The sequence below is a fragment of the Bacillus rossius genome, chromosome 1, assembly GCF_032445375.1.
Source record: "Bacillus rossius redtenbacheri isolate Brsri chromosome 1, Brsri_v3, whole genome shotgun sequence".
In the NCBI taxonomy this organism is placed as follows: Eukaryota; Metazoa; Arthropoda; class Insecta; order Phasmatodea; family Bacillidae; genus Bacillus; species Bacillus rossius.
In genome coordinates, this window is record NC_086330.1 from 150,154,673 (window position 1) to 150,179,314 (window position 24,642).

At 37.3% G+C, this 24,642-nt stretch overlaps 1 protein-coding gene across 1 annotated transcript in view; it reads left to right on the forward strand.

Moving 5' to 3' along the window:
- LOC134546283 (mediator of RNA polymerase II transcription subunit 15-like) overlaps nt 1-24,642 on the forward strand; it is a 121,649-nt gene that overhangs the window by 10,371 nt on the left and 86,636 nt on the right. The window contains exons 3-4 of the mRNA XM_063388991.1: nt 12,624-12,675; nt 13,884-13,967. Of these exons, the coding sequence (XP_063245061.1) occupies nt 12,624-12,675; nt 13,884-13,967 (136 nt within the window). The remainder of the gene's footprint in view (nt 1-12,623; nt 12,676-13,883; nt 13,968-24,642) is intronic.

The window sequence follows — 24,642 nt, forward strand, 5'->3', positions numbered from 1 at the left end:
ACTTAGCAAACAAAAAATACATGATTTTCCTAGAGAGTTCTGATTGAATAGAGCCTTTGCACAAGAAAATGTCACTAGTCAGCAGCATCTACTTTGGGTAGAAATTGAGTCTGGCTGATTTGGCAGATGCTGAATTAAATGGAATGAATTGAGCTTAACAACTCATCATAATCTGGAACATTACAACCGATGAAAGGTGATGAGATGCTAATTGAGCATGATTAAATGAATGAGGTGGGCAATCTGCTAAGTTTCCCACTCCGAAAAATCTCTGTCAGGGTGCAAAGGGTGATTTTCAAAGTTGGGGAATATTCTAAGTTTCAGAAATTTTGACAATAGTAAATGCTCATAGAGTTTTAATTCATATAACTATTTTAACTATGATCTTTTTTTATAGTTATTAACAATATGTATGAGAGTTCAAACATGTAGTTTGTTAGTGAAGTGTGCAACTAATATGTATAATAAAAATATCTTAGAATTTTACAATACTATCATATGCTATCATATAATGTATTTTACAATCCTATCATTAATGTATGTTTTTGTGTCATTAGTGCACATTGAAAAAAGCCCACAAATATTTTTCATTTTTGTTCCCAATATGTTAGTTATTCTTGAGAGCTGTAAAATATGTCTTTTTAAATCACTGATACGTATTTGATTTAGAATTAGTAAACATATGCATCATGTCATTAAAGAATTTTCATCTTCAAATGTTATAAAACATGCCAGTATTGAACAACAGATTAATTCTTAATACACACACGTTTATTGGCTCAAGAGAAGTAGAGCGCCTATATTGCTTCCTAGTCTGTCCACGTGGTTTCGAGTGCAATCAGATTATGCCAAGGTAGCTGAGCTCGGAGTTTCAGTGTAACGAACAGACAACAGAAAATAGATCACAGTATTTAAGAGCTGAGTGAAGAAAGAATGTTTTTAAAAATGTAATGTTTTTGTTTTTTAAAACTAGAAATTCTACTGAAATAATGAACCTATTTGAATAACATGTGGAATCTAAATAAAAAATAATTTTATTCCTTCAGAAAGTACGGTTCTCGTGTTTTTGTGGAATATTCACCCCTGATCCTTATTTGATCCTGCTGAAAATTTAGCTGGGATTGCCGTGTTGGAAGTCTAGCACAAACCACCATGGCCCTATCAGATTCTGAAACTACTTCTTTTAGAATGCTTTCCCTTATGCACACTTACGGTTGGTTTGTGGCCAAATGGGCATTGTAAAGCCCTTTTCATAATTATTTTTGAAATGAGACAAGTGAGATACCAAACTGACTCATCCTAATGTATTGTCAAGTTAATGGAAACACTTCTGACTATTCTTTAATTAAAATTAATTGTGTGAGGCAGTTATGTTCTCCAAAAGTCATTATAAAAATGAAGGAAAAATTTTTTTTTTGAAATTTTTTTTTGAGATAAGACAAATAATGAACTTTGTGGCAAGTTCCCAAACATTTAAAGTTGTCTGCCCAACTTTGATTGCTAGGAAAAATTTGAAATATTTTAACAACAATTTCTTTTATTCTTCGTACTGTACCATGAATATACTATTTGAGTAGTTGGGGATGAATGTTTGACGTTATGACAATTTGACAGGGCTGTAACCACTAGTAAATAAACTGTTGTTTCCTATCTCTTGGAGTGAATCCATTTATGGAAGGGCCTTTATGTTTCAGAGTTTTGCTGTTATTTTTGATTTACTACTTGTCAATTTTAATGATAGTGATATTTTTTGGGTATTTGTTTTGTTAACTTTCAAGAAACTACAGTAGAACCTCTCTAAACTGAAACAAAGCATGTGGAAGTGGTTTCAGATACCAAAATTTTGATAGAATTAAAATATCAATTTTTTTTAAAAATTTAGATAAATTAGTTAAAGAATTTACAGTTTTACCAATAAACACACACTTTAGTACAACCTATTTTAAATTTCATTTAAATACAGAACTGTAATTTGTTTTACTGTGTAAAAAAATTATTTTATATTCCTCTTTTTTTTTGCTGCATTTTCGAGCAGTAATGTCACACCATTGTTTCATAAGCAAGACGTCTTCTGGTCGTTCCACTAACCTTAAAGCAAGCTATACACACACACACACACACACCCCCACACACACACACATGTATATATATATATATATATATATATATATATATATATATATATATATATAAAACTAATTTTTTCAACTTAAAAGGTTAGTTTTTTACTTAGCTTTAAATCCTAGGGTTTTACGAACCACAAGGCAACCTAAAAATACCAGAACATAAAACATTAAACCCTATTTTATTCAAACAGTTTAAAAAATATAACATTCATAAACTAAGGCATTGAAGAACTCATCGGCAGAGTCATGGCTGTTCTCTTCTATATCCTCACCCTCATTGTCTGCTTGGTTGTCATTCGATGAGTCTACTTGGGGCAAAACCATGTTGACAATGTCTTTGTTCAGTGAACTCCAGTTCAGACTCATCACCGTTTGTCCATTCATCTATATCATCTTGGTTGATCACTTCACAACCTGGTATTTTTTCATTTAGCTTTATCTTTGTTCTCAAGTAAAATCCAGTTAAAAAGTTTATTCCATCATTGTTAAAGAGTTGAGTATTTTATTTTATCCTACGATTGGGTGCACCAGTACACTAAGTGCTTCATTTTGAAGGTTTTTAATATTTCATTCATTTGTGCTCTTTTGTAACATAAGCATGTCCTTGGTCTAAAGGCTGCATCAGACTGGTCACATTTGCTGGCAAAAACTTCACAGTGATGTTTACATCTTGCAAAATTTGAGGGTGTGTTGGGGGATTATAGAGATATATTGCCTTTCTGAGAGGACTTTTGATTTAAAAAAAAAGACCGGGGACTAATTTTTGAACCATTTAGTGACCAACTTAAACGACATCCAATAACTTTTTTGTTTCCTATAAAACACAGAAAGAGCATTTTCGGCAATATTTTTCAACGCCCTTGGTTTTCTGGACTTCCTATAACCATAGGCTGCAGTCAATTATTTCCTGAAGCATATTGCTGCAATACAAAAATCATCACTCTTTGATTGTTCATTTTGTGCCCAGTTTCACTCTTTTCATCCTTTGAAGCAAGCTAGTTTTTGGGTAGTATTTAAAAATTTGTCAATTTCTGTTATAAAAACATCTATGGCATCAACAATGTCAGATTAACTTTTCTCCACAGGCATTTCTTTAAGTACACTATACTTACGTTTGTACTTTTCAAGCTATCCAGCACTTGTCTTAAATCCTTCACTCGCCTGCCCATCATTTAGAACAGCAATTGAGCCTTTTCCTGAATTATCGGTCCCGTTAGTGCTACTCCCTTTTCCCTTTGTTGCCCAGACCATGAAAACACAGCCTCGTTTATTTTTTTTGTTTTGGCACATTTGCTTTTTTTTCTTGTTAGGCATTTTCAAAGCATGCTCTTCAAACTTATTTTTATTTTTACCCAATCAGAAGCGGTAGAAATACAGACACTAAATCAGCTACAATGGTTCACAAAGATTCTCCATTTATTTTTTCATTAATGGCCTCTAATTTTTGTTCAGTTGTTACCACAGTCTTTTTATGTTTAGTTGACATTACATTATGATACAGTGCCACAAAACAAACAACACTGTATAGAGGTATTTGAGAAGCCCTCAATAGAAATGAATTTTATGTTTATTATTTTACTTCTTACCTCTATGACTTTGTCTTAGTCCTGTTATGAATTATATTTACCAGTATTGTATCTCTATGGTCAGGTCAATTTGGTTTTACTCTTTAAGTATTTTCATGTTTTATCTAAGTAATAATTTTATGAAATGTCTTTGCAAACATTTGTTAAACGGCGACGAATAGAAAATGAGCTTACACCTTTTAATATTGTTTTTGGGTCATTACTGAGGAAAGAGTATATGTGATTGGACGCTTGACTGCTCATGTACTTTATTTAAACGTTTTAGTAATTTCCAGTGTGATTTCGGAGAGTGTTCAATAGAGAAAGCTTTGACTGTTTGAAACAAATTGGAACTGGAGTTTCTGTTCTACTATCATGGGAGAAGGATTAGAGAGAAAGAGCTCCGTGATTTAGTCATAAATGAATGTAAGAATATCACGTAAAACATTGGTACGACGACTGAATAGCTAGAATCTACGTGAAATTGATGATTTTATAATAAATACCGGAACTACACAATGAAGAAGAGGTAGTTACCGATGTTCGAAGCTCTACTAAAGAATCGACGACGACGATAAGTTTTGACTAACAGCATAAATAGAACTGGATCAACGACGAATTAAGAAGAAAAGAAGAAAAGGACTATCAATCTTCGAGATGGAAGGAGTTCGACAGCGGTAGACGGCATCGTAGACGGTGTACCGGAGGACATCATCCTTCTAGACGACTCCAGGTGACCGACGCCAGTCCTGCTGGAGTACCAGCAGCACGAGAGGAGGTGCATCGAGACGGAGACCCAACCAGCGACATCGGAGGAGAGTGAGATCTAACCAGCAACATCGGAGGAGAGACAGGGGTTCGGAGAGGTTTTCCACAGCCTCTTGGTATTGTAACGACGCGACGAGGTTTGTTTGCCCCATCCCCGAATTAACAAGAACAGCGAGAAGTTACCTGTCCTATTTTAATGGCAAGATATCTTAAACTATGATGTTTACGATCAAGACCTAATTTGAAACTCGCAAAACAACTTAATACTACTTAACTACGTAAAGACTTGTAGCTTGTACATACTGGACCTGGTTAACTGACATTGATCAGTAATATGTACGATATCAAAGTTAAAATCTGTTAAAGTCATTAATTGTCTTGAATGTTTAAAGAATAGCCCCAGGTCCAGAAGTCTTGAGACAGTTTGATCTACCGAAAGAGACTGAGCTAGTAAAAACAAAGAAAAGACTAATTTGCCAGTTAAAATGTGTTTCAATAATATTTAAAATATTGACTGATAACCAAACTATTATTCAGTGATACAATTACGTAAAACGTAATTAGTTCTGAAAGACATTTAAGTATAACGGATATTGAAATTTTGTTTAATGAAAAACCTATTTAAACATGAATAATTGTCTCAAAGGTATTTGTATGTTGCTTGCTAATCATTGACTCTGTCACTTTTCATGTTACAGTTGGATATGTTGCAAAAGAGTATTGTCACCCATACAACCATGATTTTGACCCTAGTAAAAAGTTAAATTTTCATTATATTTTATTTTTCCGATTGATAACCATACTTACATATCATGTGTATGTTAAACCAGATAGACAGAAATATTTAGCTTGGATTGTCTTGAAAGAATAATTAGTTTTTATTACACTGAGATCAGCAGTCATAGAGAAGTTAATGCTTTTAAACACACTACTTATATTTGTTGATTTTAAGGTCAGAATACTTACACCAAAGAGAAGGAGACATACTGCTAAGGAATTATACGACATTTTATTGTTTGGTATTCACACTGAGTCAAACTACACCAGTACATACAACTTGAGAATAATTTATTTTCACTATCAACATAACAAGACATATTTTAGTTAATATTCTGTAGAGGTTAGTAGTTGTGCTACATACCCAATCACAGCACTAGTACTTTATAGAGTTTTCACGGCGCCCAACTAGACCACATTTTACATTATAGATATTGGCATTTTAGTAAATATACTCCATAGAGTAATTCTGAAAATACTTATAGAATTTTTGATCACCCAACGGTGGCACACCCTTTTGAAATTTTGGTCGCTCATCCTTGGAGCTGTCTTCTTTCAGGAGCACAAGTTGTTTGGCAGTGGGACTAACTCCCTGCTCATTCCATTTCTGCCGCTGCTGGAGCGTGTGTAAGTAATCCCTGTGCCAACGATGCCAAAAGTCCTGTTGGAGGCGTTCCACAAGTTGCCAACGTTGAAGGCGGTTTAGCCGTACATCCCTCAAGTTAGGCTCTGGTAATGTGACCAGTGGCTCCAGGGTTAAGAAATGGCCAGGGGTTAGAGCACTGATGTCATTGGGATCAGAGCTCAAAGGGCACAGGGGTCTCGAGTTCAACGTAGCTTCCACCTGCACTAGAAGGGTGTAAAGCTCTACAAATGTGAGCACTTGTTCACCGATAACTTTACTTAAGTGAGGCTTGAAAGACTTTACCCCGGCCTCCCACAAACCACCAAAATGGGGAGCAGCAGGAGGGTTGAGGTGCCACATGACACCGAGCTGGGACAACGCATCAGTGACAGCCTGCTGGTGTGGTGCCGATGACAGAAGTTGCTGAATTTCCTTAAGACGATTGTGAGTTCCGACAAAGTTGGTCCCACAATCACTTTAGATATCAGATGTTCTCCCACGCCTGGCAGGCTCCAATAAGGGTATCAGTGGACAGGTCTGAAGCTAGTTCTGCATGAACTGCCTTTGTCGCGCAGCAGACGAAAATACAAAGGTAAGCCTTCAAAACCTTTGCCCCACGGACCCGACCAAGTTTAACCATAAAAGGACCAGCATAGTCAACTCCTACTTTGGCAAATGGTTTAACCTGTTGCACTCTCATAGCGGGAAGAACGCCTATGAGAGGTGTGCTTACTACTGGTATTTGTTTGAAACATGGAACACAGTGACGCAAGGAGCGAGAGATGGCATCCTTATCTGCAAGAATCCAGAATAGTTCTCTAAGAATTCCTCTAAGAGTCTGAACTCCAGGATGATGATTATTTTCATGATAGTGGTTTATAATGAGATCAGTCAAATGGTGAGATTTTGGAAGCAGCACTGGGTGCTTCTGCTCAAAGGGAACACTGGAGTGAGCTAAACGACCACCTACCCTTATCAGGCAACTGTCATCAAGAAAGGGTACTAGTTTGCAAATCTGAGAGGAAATGCCCTGTCCCTTTTTCAGAGCACTTATATGAAATGATGTGATTGTATCCAGAAGAGCCAAAAATGTAAAGCCTTATTCAGCTCATCAGGAGACATATTGTCAGTCTTGCGCTCTTTCAGTGACACACGACAATTGTGGGCAAAGCGCAATAAACAGCACGTGACACGCAGAAGCCTGGTTAGTCGACTGAATCACATTGCCAACTGGCCAAGATAATGAGAGGACGTTACAGTGGTCAAGGTGACAGTCTTCTTCTACATCACGGCGGGATCCACTTCCACTGCATCTGGTGACTGGGAAGGCCACTGTCCGGGTGACTCTCTTAACCACGGTAGACCAGTCCACCACAAGTGATGATCCAATAGTTGAAGAGGGAAGAGACCACGAGAGGCACAGTTAGCAGGATTGAACTCATACGGTACGTGTTTCCACCAACTGGGACAGGTAAGCTCTTGGAGTTCGCTTACCCGGTTAGCTACAAAAGTCTTCAACTGATGAGGAGTTGAGTTAATCCATGCTAAAACCATTTGTGAGTCTGTCCAGGCTGTGATGGAAAATACGGGCAAAACTTCTTGGTAAGTCTCAATCACATGGTTGAAGACACGAGCCAACAGTAGTGCTCCACAAAGCTCCAGACGAGGTAAGGTTTGGCTTTTGACTGGTGCAACCTTGGATTTACTTATCAGCAGACGAATGATGGTTCGATCATCCGGCTCACTATGCACAGGAACACCACGGCCGCGTAACCAATCACAGAACTATCACAGAAACCATGCAGTTGATAGGTAGAGCCTTCTGGACCCTTAATGAACCAAGCGACAGCAGTGGAGGACAACCGAGGGAGCTCCCGGCTAAAATGATCCCACTGAGAAACAAGATCAGGGGGGGAGGTGATCATCCTAGTCAATGGACTGCACCCCCAACAGTTGCAATAGATGCTTTGCAAACATTAACAGTGGAGTAAGCCATCCTAGAGGATCAAATATTCTGGCTACGTCGGCAAGGATGCTTCTCTTCATAACACGACTCGAGTGGCCTCGGATTACATAGGAGAAGGTGTCCGAGACTGGGTTCCATTGAACTCCCTAGACCTTGACCACAACTTGACACTCAGGATCCAGATAAAATGATTGGGGCATATCAACATCATCAGGCGGAAACCAGTCTATGAGCGCTGAATGGTTGTTCATGAACTTACTCAACTTGAAGCCCCCTTTGGCAAGAAGTGCTCGAAGGTCCTTTTGGATGGTCAGAGCAGATTCAAGAGTGTGAGAACCGGTAACTACATCATCGACATACACATCGGATTGCAAAACTCTTGAGGCAGCTGGAATGTGATCTTTCTCATTGACCGCCAGTTGTTGAAGAGTTCGAAGGGCCAAGAACGGAGCTGAGGAGACGCCGTACGTCACGGTCTTCAATCGATAATCCTGCACAGGTTCCGAATCACAGAAGCGCCAAACAATGCGTTGGTAGTCCTGGTGCTGGGGCAGAACAGATATTTGACGGTACATATTTAATATCTGCCGTAAACAAAAGGCATGTAGCCGAAAGTTCAACAGTAGGTAAAAAATGTCTCTTTGCAGCTTGGAGCCTGTTAGCAGTGTGTCATTCAATGAGACACCAGATGAGCTCTTAGCAGACCCATCAAACACTACCCGCAGCTTTGTGGTTGAGCTCTCTGGCTTCACGACACAATGGTGGGGGATATAATATGCTGGCTTCACATTAATCTGATCATCTGGAACCTTTTCCATGTGACCTGTGGCAAGATTGTCTTCCATGAACTCTGAGTACATCAGTTTGAGCTTTGAGTCACCTTTCAAGCCTCTCTCTAGGCGCATCAACCTATTTATAGCTTGGGTTTTAGAGGTGCCCAACTCAGGTCTCGAGTGGCGAAATGGCAGGGACACACTATATCGGCCTTCTTCATTTCGGACGTGAGTTTCGGCAAACATGGTTTCACAACAAACATCCTCAGGAGACTTGTGTTCTACACATGGGAATTCTTCAATTTCCCAGAACTTTATTACAACATCATCTAATGGAGGGTAAGAAGTGAACAATGTGACACAATACGATGCCAGGCAGGATGGTGGAAGTTTGGCGTCCACCTTTCCCATGAGAATCCATCCCAAAACAGAGTCGAGAGCCACTGGAGACCCTTCAATCTTGCCTCCAGTTACGAGAAGAGGAAATAGGTCAGCACCAATAAGCAGGTCAACAGGACCAGGGGTGTCGAAAGAAGGATCAGCAAGCTTCAGATGAGCCACTGATCGACACACATCCGATGAGAGTTTGGCACTCGGCAAGTTATTGGTAATGCGTGGTAGGTAACACAAATACATCCATGGCAAACTGATTATCTGGATTACCCACTGGGGAGAAGACAACTGATGTGGAGGATTTAGCCACATTCACAGGTGTACTGGACAAACCATGTATCAGAAGATGGGCCTGTCTGCCTACCAGCCGGAGCTTTTTTAGGCACTATTCGGTGATAAAGCTGGTTTGACTGGCAGTGTCTAGCAAAGCACGTACAACACAAGGCACACCAGAACAATCGAAAATCTGTACTTGAGCAGTTGACAATATTGTTGTTATTGAGGTAGGTTTAATAGCAGTTACTGCAACAGTGGCAGGATTAAGGCCCGTCTACAATAGTCCGAACCTATGCGTGGTCCGTGTCCTTATCCGAATGTGAGTGACGTCACATTGTCTCACCGAAAACTGCCCTGTCCACAATTGCGATGTCCGATGTCTGAATGTATTGATTTCTAAAGTTGCTACCAGAGCGCAGTAAATGTGCCAAACAAAAGGTTTTTGTTTATTTTTTTGATGCTTTGTAGTTTGAGATTGAACTTTTGAAAGTTGTGGGAGTTCAATTTTATACATTTATTCAGTAAGGCAAAGTGGCAAATGTAAATGCTAAAAAATGATCTCATATCACAGCAATCGAACAGCACTAATTTAAATGTCGTCTTGCTCTTCTTGAATTACAACACCTTCCATTTCCGTCAATAACAAAAACAAACACCACGTTTTCAAACGGGAACCGGAATTTCAAATATCGTGACTGTTCTGTTCTTTTTCTGTGTCCGAAGTACACAGGTTGGGACAAAAAGTTCAAATTGATGAATGTCTTCGGACCAGGTAGGTTCGGACCTTCGCCCACTCGACGCATGACGTCAGAGGGTCACGTGGACCTATCAGTGACGAGTGTCCTTCGGACACAGTTTAGGACATTGCTATTGTAGACGGGCCTTTAGAGTCAGATGATGGTGGTTCCTTGTCTGAGTTGGATGGGATGGAGTCTTCATCTGATCGCTGACCCCCAAAATGCAGCATGGAATGGTGACGTGCCTTACAATGATGACATGATGACTTAGATGGGCACCAATTTGATCGATGTGATGGGGAAAGACAATTCAGACACAACTTATGCTCCTTTACTATTGCATATCGTTACTTGGGGCTACCCTACGAGAAGATAGGACATGACCTAACCACATGAATGTCACTACACAAGAGACAACTTTGTGACTGTGGAGAACTTACTAATGTGTGTACAGACTGACCTCGAGACTGCCTCCAGCTGTTTTGGTACTCTTGAGCCATTTGTTTGGGAACCTGATTTCCCGAACTCCTAGTGCCTCCAGCTGTTTTGGTACCCTTGAGCCATTTGTTTGGGAACCTGATTTCCCGAACTCCTAGAACGGGAAGCTATCACAGCCTCATGAGCACGACAATGTTTTTCAAGAAACGAAGTGAAACTACTAAGAGTGGGAAACTCGTCTGTTAATGTCATTTCCCATTGTGTTTGTAAGGCAGTATCCAAACGTTTGCATAGAATGGGCAGCAGCATCAGATCCCACTGGTCTACAGGGACAGACAAGGCCTTAAGAGCAGACACATTCTCTGTAACAGTGTTCAACAGTTGGCGCAATGCCTTGGGAGAGTCAGCTGATGCAGAGGGTGCTTGAAGTATAGCCTCCACATGCACAGACACAATGAGCCTCTTGTTCTCGTACCTACCAACAAGTAGTTTTCAAGCCACATCAAAGTTTACTTCAGACATGGGCAAGGCCTGAATCATGCTGAGGGGTTCACCACTGAGAACAGTCTTCAGATAAGCCAGTTTCTCAACAGATGAAAGGTCATTATTGTTAGCAACGAGAGTGCAAAATAGGTTGGAGAAGTTAGGCCAATGTTTAATGCTACCCTCAAAACTTGGAAGCATAATTTTTGGTAAAGCCACCCTAGAATTGCTCACCTTGGGCCTTGACGATGTTGAGCTCTCCATCGAACACCCCTCCAGGGCACTTACCGACATGACTTCAAAATATTTCTCTTCGAAGTCGTCCATACGTGCCGTCAGTTCTGAGAGATCAACGTCAGAATTTTGTGTTGCCCCAAGAACTACAAAATCCGCCTCGAACTTATCACGGACTTGGGGTAGATCACGAAACGAACTGTGGCCCGAAACTAGCCTTGCTTAGAAGCATCGTCAACAACATTTTGAGACAGGTCGACGGCACGTTTGAGCCGAGCCTCTGCTAGTCGGATATGCACGAGTGCCGAGCCTATATCTGCCATGGTCACACATAGAAGCAAAGGACGAAATAACCAAAAAGGCATGACAACAAAATTTATATCCAGCAAAAACACCTAACGCAATGAAAAACATGAGCAGATGCCGAGAAATAATACAACATAACCCCAACACGAAATATATTCTATGGAAACAAAGAATATATAACAGTTTCTTAGATCACTAAATCTCTGCTAATTTCTTCTAAAACATGTTGCCGAAGAGATCTTGACCATGAAATTAATCTAAATAACGAAAGTATAGCGCACAAAATAACATGAATGAAGTGTGATTGTTTACCACGTGCACACGAAACACGTTTCCAATAACACCAGAAAAAACTGGAACGATCCGGCTCGGAGAACCAAATGTTTTGTCTAGAGACGTACGAGACTGTAAAATCCAGATAAAACGACACAATTAATGATGATGCACTTGTAAACAACTCGATTGGCAGCAAGCATGCACGATAGCACAACTTACCACCATGATGGTTGAACAACAACTGTTGCTTCGTTGCCGGAAGCTGCAGGGCTACCCACCTCGGTAGGCAGCCAACTTGAAAAACTTGGCGCTGCTAGCAAGCAGCACGGGAAGTTCAAAATTCAAATGTTTCAAACACTATACACTAACTTACACACAATATTTACAAGTCCAAACAGACTGCGTCCGCCCCTTATCAGCTAACTCTCTCACTCGGCTTTGTCCACTGGTGATTCGAAAGGGTATTGACAGGACAGACAATGAACATTACGCTAGTTTTGTTTCGTCCCCATTCCTCTTTTTTTCGACATCAATTGTTTTGATTAAATGCTATTTCAGTTAAAAGGATTTCATTTAATAGAGGTTTTACTGTAATTGTTTTGTGGCCATACAGGTATATTTTTATTCCTAGCTTACATCACAGCTAAACAAAGCGCTAGGTTAGTTTTTAAAATTTCCACTTGCCATGAATTGCAAACATAAGCTTCAGAAATCATCTTGATGAAATCCTTATTTATCCTGATTTTTTCCAATGTATTTGGTGAATAATATTTTTTGCATGTTACATTACATTGAAGTTTGTTTTTGGTGCTGGTAATCTAGAATTAAAGCATTATTGAATTTTTAATTTTAATATTAAGTTAATTAATGTTTGTTGCAGGAAGAATATCTGGGCTTCGTAGCGAGACTTATCCTTCATGTCCGAGAAATGAGTATGTACTGTATACTTTTTAAAAATGTGTCTATAAGTACCTAAATATAAATAAATACCTATGTAACAAAAAAAAATTAGTTTTGAAATATGAATGGTGCAGCTGTATATGATATTCACCACAGAAGGGAAGGAAATATGGTCATGTATTAGTGTCAGTACTCGTTAGGTTTTATGTTATTTTTAAATTTTGGAGTATCATTTGAACAAATGTGAGGTAAGCAGATACTAGTGTTGGTGAGAGGGAGAATGGAGACAGAATTCACCAAGAAGTGGCAGTGATTAGTCCTTATTAAAGCAAGAAGCAAATTAAAATTTTTATATTTCTTTAAAAAAATGTTATACATCATCTGTAGATGCCAGCATTAACTATGCATCTCTGCTGTTTTTATGACAGTACGGTTATGTAATAAAATTTAATAGTTAAATTCGTGATTAAAAGACACAGAATGTCCTCTGTGGAGCTTAACTAGAATTTTTTGCAAGTGAGATGTGGTGGACGTTGCTGTGAACCGGTGGGTGGGTTACTTCTATTCCCCCCACCCATTCGTTTCGTCATGCTCCATCCTCATCTATTCACCTCTCATCGTTTCTCACGACTGATGTCAACAAGATGTCATTTATTTTTGCTGATACAATAAATTTTTACTATTTCTGGCGTGGTATCAGCTGGGTTCTTAACTGATGGACTGCAATATGTTTGAAGTGACGTGACGTGCAGTGATGACCTAGGCTTTACGGGGCCCTAGGCTATTTACATGGAGGCTTCCCCTGGAAATTTTTAAAAATAAACTTATTCAAAAAAATTTTTTAAACCAACCTGGAATTAATTTTTGATGATGGTTTTGCTAATTTTTCTTAAGAAACTTTGATTTTTTTTTCCTGATAAAATATTTTCGTGCCAGTTTTATAAAACCTTACAATCAAATTTTGGTGGAATTGCATAATTATACGTGGCAATAAACACTTTACAAATTTTTGAAACAAAATCATTAATTAAAGTTTGTATTGACCAGCACTTTGGTTTACGCGCTAATAAAATTTTAATGTTCGTTTTGCCATTGAGGACCATATTTTAGCAGGACACTAGACAAACAAGTAAAATAAAAATGAAAAACTCCGTCTGGTCCCGATAGTTGCGGGGCCCTAGGCTTGCCTGACCCGGGAGCCGGCCATGGTGACGTGTGTACTCCGTGGATGTGGTTGCAGGCTCCAAGAAGGGAGGCAGTGCCGGAGGAGCCCAGGGAATGCCGCAGGATCCCATCAATGCCCTGCAGACTCTAGCGAGGACAGGTACACTGCACACCTCGCTTAGCTGAGGAACATTGTTCACATTTTGGCTAGTTGGTTACAGCTAGAAGCAATGTCCTGTCATTTCAAATCCTGGTTCGGGTTGTGTTGTTTTCCATTTATGAGTGTATACTTCTGTAACTTAATTTTTTATGAGATATAGTTCGCACCATGTCCAAGATGTACATATTTTGCTCTATGTATTGATATAGAGCACTCATAATATTATGTTTTAATTACAGTTATTATATTCAAAAGCTTACAACACTATTCCCAAAATATTCATAGAAATTTTAATAAATAATCAGTATTCAAAATTAATAATATAAACATGTGTATAAAATTAGTTATTTAATTTAGTAAAACAATTAAGCTTAATTTTAATCAAGAATGAAAAAATAATTAGGCTGTATGTTTATTCTTGTATGCGTAAAGGTATACAGTTTAAACAATTTTTTTTATTTATGCTGTTTAGGAAAACTAGTAATGATTAGGGGTATGCAAAATTCGAATTTGCGATAAAACGATTTTTTATGCGAATTTTGACATTTTAAAGCGAATAATCACGAATTTGCAATAAAATAATTTTTATGTGAATTTTAACAATTTATAACGAATAAACCCGATATCCACATTATAGGATACTATTTTAACGCGAATCTTAACGATTGAAAACAAATAAACCTGATATCCATAACTATTTGATTAAACAATGCTAAAAATACATACTTCTGACGAAGTCCGTAAGGTAGGCCTAACCTGGTGCAGAATTAGTAAACACAACACGGCCGCCATAATTCATCTAGAGTACGATGCGCTGCTTCCTCTCACACGCGAACATGTGATGATGTTTTTAGTATTTATGGTAAGAAAAATGGTGTAAACATGTATAGTTTGATACACTTGTACACAAAACATCAAACAAATACACAGTAGCTACACAACACGTCGTTACTCGCTAAGCTCACACAATGATGCAATCAGCAGTGCAGCTGGCAGCCGGTAGGCTGCGCTCGCAGTCACACTCATGCATACTAACACGAAGTCACAACAAAACAAAGCTGTTTACGGCCGTGCCCGCGCGTGGTTGAATACGACAAACTTGTAAACGGTATGAATTGAACTTGCGTGGCGTGGTAGTTGTGCTCTAATACTTATGTGGCGTAGGCCTCCGTACTTATCCGAAGTAATAAATATTTTTAACAAAAATGTGTTAATTTACCGTAATTAAGTACTTTTGTTGACAAAAATGCCGAAACCTGTAGTGACTGCCAAACAACGGGCCGGAGAGTTTTCACAACACGGTTTGTATGCAAGCGATGAAAAAACCATTTTCTGTCGTTTTTGTAATGTGTCTGTGACATGGGACCGCAAAGACTCGTGTGCGAAGCATATTGGTAGTGAAAAACATAAGAAACGGGCAACAGAAAGTGTTGCTGAGCAAAGTGTAAAACGGCAGTGTTCGATATCGGCATCTTTCAGTAACATCACAAAGAAGACAGATTTCAAGACTAACTTCATCAAGGACACCACAGAGGCTTTCATTAAAGCAAATATACCTTTACAAAAACTTGATAATCCCAACATTAAGAAATGGCTCGATAAGTACATAGAAGGAGCTGTTGATTTGCTGAATGCACGTACTTTGAGAGAAAAATGTGAGGAAGACTTGGCACACCATCGAGTAGAAGACCTAAAGAGAGTCCTGAAAGAGAAACGAGTGGATGTGTTTTGTGATGAAACGACAGATCGTTTGGGAAGATGTGTGTTTGTTGTTTTATTTCGTTTTTTTGTTGATTTTGATAAGCCACAAATTGTATTGGGTGGTTTACATTTTTTAGCTGCAGCTAATGCAACTACATGCACAAGAGCAATTGTTGATTCCTTGCATAAGTACGACATCAAATATGACAATGTGAGATCCTTAGTTACAGACTCTGCAAGGTACATGGTCAAGTGCAGCAAAGCTTTGGAAATCATTGTTGGCGGTCATTTACAGTATGTGCAGTGCTGGCCACATAAACTCAATCTTGTTGGTGGGGTGTGGATCAAAGATCTGTCCGAGCTGAATTATACAGTTGTTAAGGTAAACATTTTTTTGAATACTAGGAAGAGGCGACACCTGTACGCAAGTTTCCTAGAAGAGAAGTACGGAGAGAAACTACCTTTGTTCCCCATTCCTGTAATTACTAGGTGGAACTCTTGGTTCACATCTGTGTTTTACCTTGCAGATTATTTGCTTGATATTGCTGACTTCTGCCAAAAAGACGAGATCAAAGCGCTTCAGAATGCTGGTGTAGAATACTTCAGTGCCATCAGCAAACAGCATCTGGCAGCTGTTCATGTACAAGCAATTTTCATAAAGGAGCATGCCAAGGAATTGGTGGATTTGATGCTAAAGTTGGAGGGTTCATCATATCCAACTTCAAATTTGCTACATGGTGAACTGGAGCATCTCAAAGAATGCTACACAGTTGTTTCAAATGGTGTTTACTTTGATAACACCCAAAGTGCACTAGAGTCTCTTGCCCCAACTAAGGCAGCAGAAGCAAAACTGTCACTTCAAAGAGTAGTTTCACAAGCCCAAGCAAAGTTGACTTCTTTAATGGCACAGGATCCCAGTAAAAAAATGTTTGAACACCTTAAAGTATTGGATCCAAAATATATAATCCTAGCAACAGTAAACCCAAGCCTGGTTGAAAATATTAGAAATATTTTTGGATTTTCTTCACTGGATACTGAAGAAATAACTTCAGGTTTCTGTCAGTTGCAAGCGGCACTGAACCAGCAGGTTTCAGAAAGTAATCGCCCAGACATTCTCGCAGCTTTGAGAGTTGTGAAATTAACGAGGCCAGATTTTGCGACCAAGTGTTTCGAAGCGATTTGGTTTTCTTGTGCCAATGTTGACTGTGAACGGTTCTTGTCTTTGTACAATACAGTGTTGACGGATAGAAGAACAACACTCACAGAGTCAAAACTTGCAACAATGGCCATATTTTCTTTTGAAGATTTGAGCTGTGAATAACTTAGTGAGCGTAGCCTACTTACTGTGTTGTTTTTAATTGATATTCATTTATTTTAAGTTAACTTTCATTTTAAATAGTGTTTGCTGGGTTGATTAAGTGTTGTTATAATTTTGAAGCAGTTAGGTCCCAGATTGTCAATGGTTTGAAGTGAACAATTCAGTGAGTACAGTAAGTATTTAAATAAGAATTGAGAAATGACTTCATACTTCTCCAAATACTGGACATTCAATTTCAATTATACCTTTTTAATGTCATCTGTTTTAATATTAAGTAGTTAGTAATTGGTGTGTATTAAGTGTTAAAACAATTTTCACGACACTTGAGATATGAAATTGGTATTACTGTTATCCATTTTGGTAGTCAAAATAACCTCCCTTTCAGAGAAAAATAACACTGATTTTCCAGAAAAATAACCTCGAATTCTGTGAACAAATAAACACGGAAAGTGCATACCCCTAGTAATGATTTATATAACTTTAATTCAACTGTTGTTACTAAATTATATTACTCTGTGATAGATACCTGTTTTTGTAAAGTAAGGTCTATGGACATGAAAAATTATGTTTGATTTGGATTTAATGCAGTTAGGAGTAACTAAAGTGAATAGTCAACTGAAATTGTTCTAGATATCAAGTTTTGATAAAATAAAAAAAAATGTGAAGTACAGTACAATCCCGAATATCCGTGAAATTAAGTGGCAGGGCCACCGCGGATAGTAAAAATCGCGGATAATCAGCAAAAGAGCCGAAAATGGGAAACAAAAAAGGAAACATTAATTTCAACTTAAAAATCTATGTACAGTAAAAGTTACAATTAAGAGTAAAAAATTTTAAATGATGCTAAAATTGTAGTATTTAACTGAATAATAAACATACAATACATTTCAGTTAATGTAAACATAAAAGTGCCCGGTACTTTGTAACAAGGATACAGTACTGTACGTACGCAGAGACTTCATTAGACACTAAAAAAGCACAACTCTTTAAATTTACAACTTTTTGAAAAAATCAGTCACTTGCTTTTGTTTTTTGCTTTGGAAACATATTTTCTTAATTCTTGATTGAATTTTCCACAAAATAAGTTTTTCAGACAACTGCGCATCGTCGTCTTGTTCCTCTAAATAGTGAAGCAGTCCGACGATGTGTTGCAAAGCCGCTTCGTGAGTCATCCGCGCCTTCGCACTGGGCTCGTCTCTTCACTTTCACTTTGCTCTTCTTCCTTCGTGCCCTCTCCCCTGGCTTTGTTAGCGATTTCATCTGTCAAGCACTCGAATCCCGGCTCGTTAGCGTCACACTCCAACCACTCTGCAATGTTCCCAACGTCGACATTCTCAGCACCCGGAACTGATTTTACCAAGTCGGCCAGCGTTGCCGTGGGCGTATCAACATCTTCATTCTCTTCTTCACAACTCAAAGGGTTTAGATTATCATTTGATTCCACATTAGGCAAGAGTTTTCTCCATGACTTATTCAGAGTTGATGGTTTAACTAAGTCCCATGCAGATGCAATGTCGTAGATGCTGTCAAGGATTTTGTAGTGTTTCCAAAACTCTTTTAGATCTCAACCTTCTTCAATTTTGGACATTAGCAGCTTGGTTCTGTACATTCTTTTCATTGTTGCAATGACCCCTTGGTCCATGGGTTGCACTAGCGAGGTAACGTTTGGGGGGAGAAACTTTGCAAAAATTTGTCCATGAGAATATTTCAGTACACTTGTAGCTGGATGAGAAGGTGCGTTGTCGATCAACAGCACAGCCTTTTCAGGCAAATTTTTTGCTTTAAGGTGTTTATGCACTTGAGGAACAAAAATCGTTTGGAACCATTTTTTAAATATTTTTTGGTTCATCCATCCTTTCTTTTGGTTAGAGTAGTCAACAGGCAAATTTTTGCTCTTGTGTCCTTGAATGATCTCAGTTTTTTGGACTTTCCAATGACAAGAAGTCTAAGCTTATGACCACCCGTAGTGTTACTACACGACATGATGGTTATCCTTTCTTTGCTGCTTTTATGCCTTGCCGCTTGACGTTCACTTTCAAATGCTAAAGTGCGAGTGGGAAGACTTTCCATAAGAGTCCCTGTTCATCTGTGTTGTAAATTTGTTCAAAGGATAACTCTTCTTTAAAAAAAAATTCTTCAAATTCATGTTGAAAATTGACAGCTGCTTGTTGGTCGCCACTAAGTTTTTCTCCTTGAAGTCCAATCTCACGAATTCCATGATGTTGCCTTAAACAAGTTAACCAGCCAGACGATGCATCAAAATTTCCTTGCAGCCCTAACAGATCAAAAAATGTTTTTGCCTTAGCCACGATGATAGGACCATTTACAGGGGTACCCTCATTTTGCACCTGAGCTAACCACTCCGCCAATGCCGAGTCTAGATTTTGAAAGGTAGAACTCTTCATAATGTTTTGTTTTTTCATCGCAGAAGCATTGTCCGACATTGATGCAAAGTTCACCAGTTTTGTCTTTTTTCTTTAAAATGTCACTCACTGTTGTTTCCCCGACTCTATAATCCAAACACATCTGCTTCCTTGAAGTGCCATTTTCTACTTTAGAGATCATTTCCAGACTTTGCATAATCGTCAAAACGACCCTTCGCTTTTCTGCCATTTTAAATCCGTAACGAAAAACACCAAACCAGGCAAACACTAAACACTAAACACTAAAACATGATGTAACTAGGCAAAACTAAACTTCGACTGGTCAGCAAACACGCTCAGTGTCAACTGAAAAGGGTGAGTGGAGAGAAGAAGGTGGGCGTGTCAATAGACCAGAGAGAAAGAAAGGAAGATGCCATGACGGTGAGGGAGCAGGAATGGGAGGGGAGCGACCTTGGCTGACTGTCTGCTCGTCAAAGCAACCATATGACTAGAAACAAAGCGCGACAGAGACAAAAATAGCAACGCATGCCAGATTACCGCGTGAGTTCCGAGAAGGCCTGTGGCGTTTTACTGTATACTGTACACAATACACTCGTCAGTAGAGTTCAAATTTGCTCACTTGTAATAAAATACAGATTTACATTTGTGCTGTATTTTTTCGTAGCACGCGTGGATAATCCGCACCGCAGATCATCCGCCCGCGGATAATAGGGAGTTTACTGTACTAAAAGTTTCAGAATATTGCTGACACAATTAGTGTGCCATAGTGATATAACTGAAGTAAAAGTATATCTGCTTGAATTTTGAATAACCATTATTTGAAATGAATAATGATAGATTAAGAAGTGTAGTACAATTATTATAGGTAAATCATAAGAATTGTCAGTACAAGCTTTCTAATATCATGTACTACGTATAATATTGTACAACGGATACAGCGAGTTATGTTCATTTCATTGAATTCACCTATTATTCATTTTTCTTGAAAACTCAATCTTTGAATTAATAGTGTTTTCAAACTATTTTACTCACAATTTAAATTTGGTTTTACCTCGTTATTTGATTTGACTGACTGTGATATTTAGTTAAAATTTAGAACCTAATATTTAAATTCATTATACTATTCTACTAAACTCATGTCCTGAGTGTAGTTATCATGCAAGACCGAATGAGAGATAGCTAGGTACACATAAAATCTTTGTATATACATATTTTGGGACCATATATACTGATGACAAAAATTTCCTGAACACTATCTCTTAATCCAACTTTTGATTAAGAACTATAGCACAACGCCCATGAACTTTCGTAAATATTATTGTAATCTGTGTGTGCTTTCTGAACCAATTGAGGATGTACCATTTATTTTGTTATTTAAGAATGTATTTTGAGTGTTATTGATCGAAGGTTGTGTGAATGTTCTTGTATTATTGTTGGTAAGAATATTGATTATAACTATTGATTTATGATTTAAAGATTGGTAATTACAAATGGTTAAGCAAATGACATTATCTTTGTCTATTTCATAAAGTTCCAATAGAGCTCGTCAAAGATTTATTTATTTATTTGTTTATTTATTTATTTATAATTGTAACATGCCAACTAACAGGACAAAGCCTTTAATGGTAGGCACACAATTAGACACAAATACACTCACAAAAATAAACATAAATGAAAAACACAAAACAATACAATATAAAAACAAAACACACATAACAAAGACAATAAAACAAAATTCAAATGTTACTATTTAGACAACACAGAACTAAAACACACATGATCATTAAGAACTAAGGAAAAAAATTAAAGTCTTTATCAAATTTATTAAAGTTGGTTATTAGCCTAAAAATAAGATCATTGTTTCTGTTAACTGTACATAAAGTGGAAGTTAAACAACTATTAAAAGGAGGTACTCTTAAACCGGTGTTGTCAAGTATATATTTACAGTTCAATTTGTTAGTATAACAGTTTTTAATGAAAATAGAGTCAAGTAATTCTCTTCGACTTGAGAGAGATATCAGATTGGGTAGAGGAAGATGTTTTTGATTAATAATATTTATTAATTTATTCTGTATGTTTTCGATTTTAATATTATCGCACATATTGATGTTGTTCCAAATTACTGAGCAGTATTCTAGTTTTGACCTAATTAATGCTAAATAAAGAGAGAGGATAGAATCAGTTTTTGTAGCATAATATGTTACATATTTAATTAAAGCTAATGTTCTTCGGGAACTAGAAATTAAATGTTCAACATGTTGGTGAAAGAACAATTTAGAATCTAGAATGATACCTAAATCTTTGAGAGAAGAGGATTTATGAATTAAGGTGTTTCCTAATTTATAATCATATTATTTTATAGGAAGGTATTTTCTAGTAAAGGATATTATTTTTGTTTTGCTTTTATTGAGGGTCACAAGATTTGCTTTACACCAGTTATTAATTTCATTAATGTCAGTTTGTAATAATAAACAGTCATTAAAGAGAAAATTTTTCTACTTATTTTTAGATCATCTGCGAATAGTGTGCCAGAAGAATGATTCAGAATTTGAGTAATGTCATCAATAAATATGTTAAAAAGTAAAGGAGACAAGGTACCACCTTGAGGAACTCCAGAACTAGCTATAAAATTTGAAGAATTGGAGTTGTTGATAGATACAAAAAAAGTTCGATTTTTAAGGTAACTAGAAAACCAATTAACATAATTGTCACTAAAGACCAAAATTATTTAACTTGCCTAATAGTAATGAATGGTTTACAGTGTCGAAAGCTTTAGCAAGATCAAAGTAACAGGCATCTACCTGACCCCTGCTAATGACTTCATTAAAAATAGGATTAAGGAAAGTAATTAGATTGGTGGCTGTGGTCATTCCTGATTTAAAGCTATGTTGATTACTAGATAAACGATTTTTTAGTTGGAAATTAGTGATTTTAAAAACTATTTTTTCAAAAATTTTAGAGAGACCATTTAATAGTGATACGTATATGGGTTATTGTTAACCACATTTAATTTGCTTCCATTTTTGTGAATTGGAATGACTTTTGCTATTTTCCATTTATTAAGAAAAACTTGGGTTCTTAAACTAGTATTAAATAAATGTTTTAATAGAGGTACTGATAAATGTGAACAGCCTTTCAGAATAAAAATTAGGAATCCCGTCGGGTCCTGAAGACATAGAGGGTTTTAGAGCCCCAAAGCACAAGGCTGTCAGAAACAGAGGGAACAGATATTGTATCAAGGAATGAATTTAAGGTGGGAACTTGGTAATTGACATTAGAGGACACATAAACACTTGAAAAGTATTCGGCAAATACATTAGTCAACACTGCTGGATCACTAGATACGACATCATTAACTTTTAACGAATGCTGTTCATGATAACCGTTTTTTATTAATTTGACATAGCACCAAAACTTCTTAGGGTTGTTCTTGATATTATTGTTAGTGGTTCTGGTCCAATTTATTTTATCACGCTTGATAAGATATTTGGTTTGTTTTCGAAAGAATGAAAATTTAGTATAATAGTACATATTTTTGTTTCTTGTGTAAAGTTTGTGAAAATGTTTCTTGGATTTTAAAGCTTGAATTAAGTCTTTTGAAAACCAAACAGGGTATTTAGATGGTTTGCTAATAAACACGGGGATGAATTCATTAATATTGAGACATATACAATTAGTTAATTGATCAACAAGATAGTTAACATCAGTAGATTCATAGAAATTTGACCAATCGGTTTTTAACAGTATTGTAAAGACCAAAATAGTCACCATTTATATAGGACCTAGAGACTCTAGAAGAACTGACCACATAAGGAATGCTGTCAGATATATTATTTTTATAATTAAGGCAGGATGATATGGGTCTTCAGTGACGAGTGCTTCATCCGCATGAGATACTGAACATTGCGAGATGTTTGTAAAACAAAGATCTCAGAGGTTTTTGGATGATAGGATTGTGTTATACTGAGACAGACTAAGACTAGATATAAAGTTTATAAGATATTGTGCTTTAGTCTTGATGTGCGTGTGCATGATGTTGGTAGTTAGATTATTGGTCCACTCAACACCTGGGATGTTAAAATCACCAAGTAGCACTAACTCATCTTGATAAGCAGCCAGTTTATCTTCTAAAGTCTCTAAAAAAGATGAATAAATATTTGGAGATGTTTGTGGTGATATCTATATATATATATATATATATATATATATATATATATATATATATATATATATATATATATATATATATATATATATATATATATATATATATATATATATATTTTGCCAATTATAAAGGATTTATTCTGAGACATTTTAACTTTTAACCAAACAGATTCAATTCCGGGGTAGTCCAGGTTATAAATAGGCTGAATAGAAGTGAATTTAAACTTATTGACTACTATCAAAACACCACCACCACGATCTTTAGAAGTCAGCAAGGCGTCTCTATCATTTCTGTAGATTGAGTATTGATCCGTGAAGTAGTGGGAACTAATGCTGAGATTGTTGAACCAGGTTTCAGTTAGGCAGATAAAATCATAATTATAGATAATCATGTTTTCATAGAATTCTTTTGATTTAGTTCGTAGACCACGGATGTTTTGATAAAAAAAATTCCAATTCCTTTGAAATAGGATACACGAAAAACAAATTACGGTGCTCCTCCTGGCACCGGAGACAGGTTCGTTGCAGTAGCACCAGCTGATAAGGGCTTCATGGGGATGACGGTCTTGTCAGTGCTGACAGAATTATTCGAAGTAGAGTCACTGGTAGCAATTTGTTCCAGGGTGAGTTTACCGTAGAAGGGACTAATTAAGCACCCACTCGGCCAGAATACTATGTTATTTATTCTATTAAAATCTTCTTCAAGTACTACTATGTGAAACGAAGCATAAGAATCGAATTTGGTTCTAAGTTTCACTACCTTAACATGTGAAAGATTGAGTTCATTAGTTATATAGTCAACTATCTCGTTTGCATGAACAGAAGGATCAAAACGAGTAACAAACAGTGCTTTTGTTCTTCTCGGAACAGGCTTGGCGACCGTTTTAAGGGTGGGAATATTCCTTATTCCCACTTGCATCAGTGTTTTCTTTCTCTCCGGCTCACGCTTGGATTCAGTATTCGCATTCATTTTGGATTTTCGTGCATTTTGCACAACGGTGAAGCCGTCAGAGTCAGCATGCTGGTTGGTGTGGTTGTTTTTGGTGACATCACTTTTTTCTCGCTGCGTCGGAAGTAGGTCACTGGGCGGACGCCCGTTACCCGA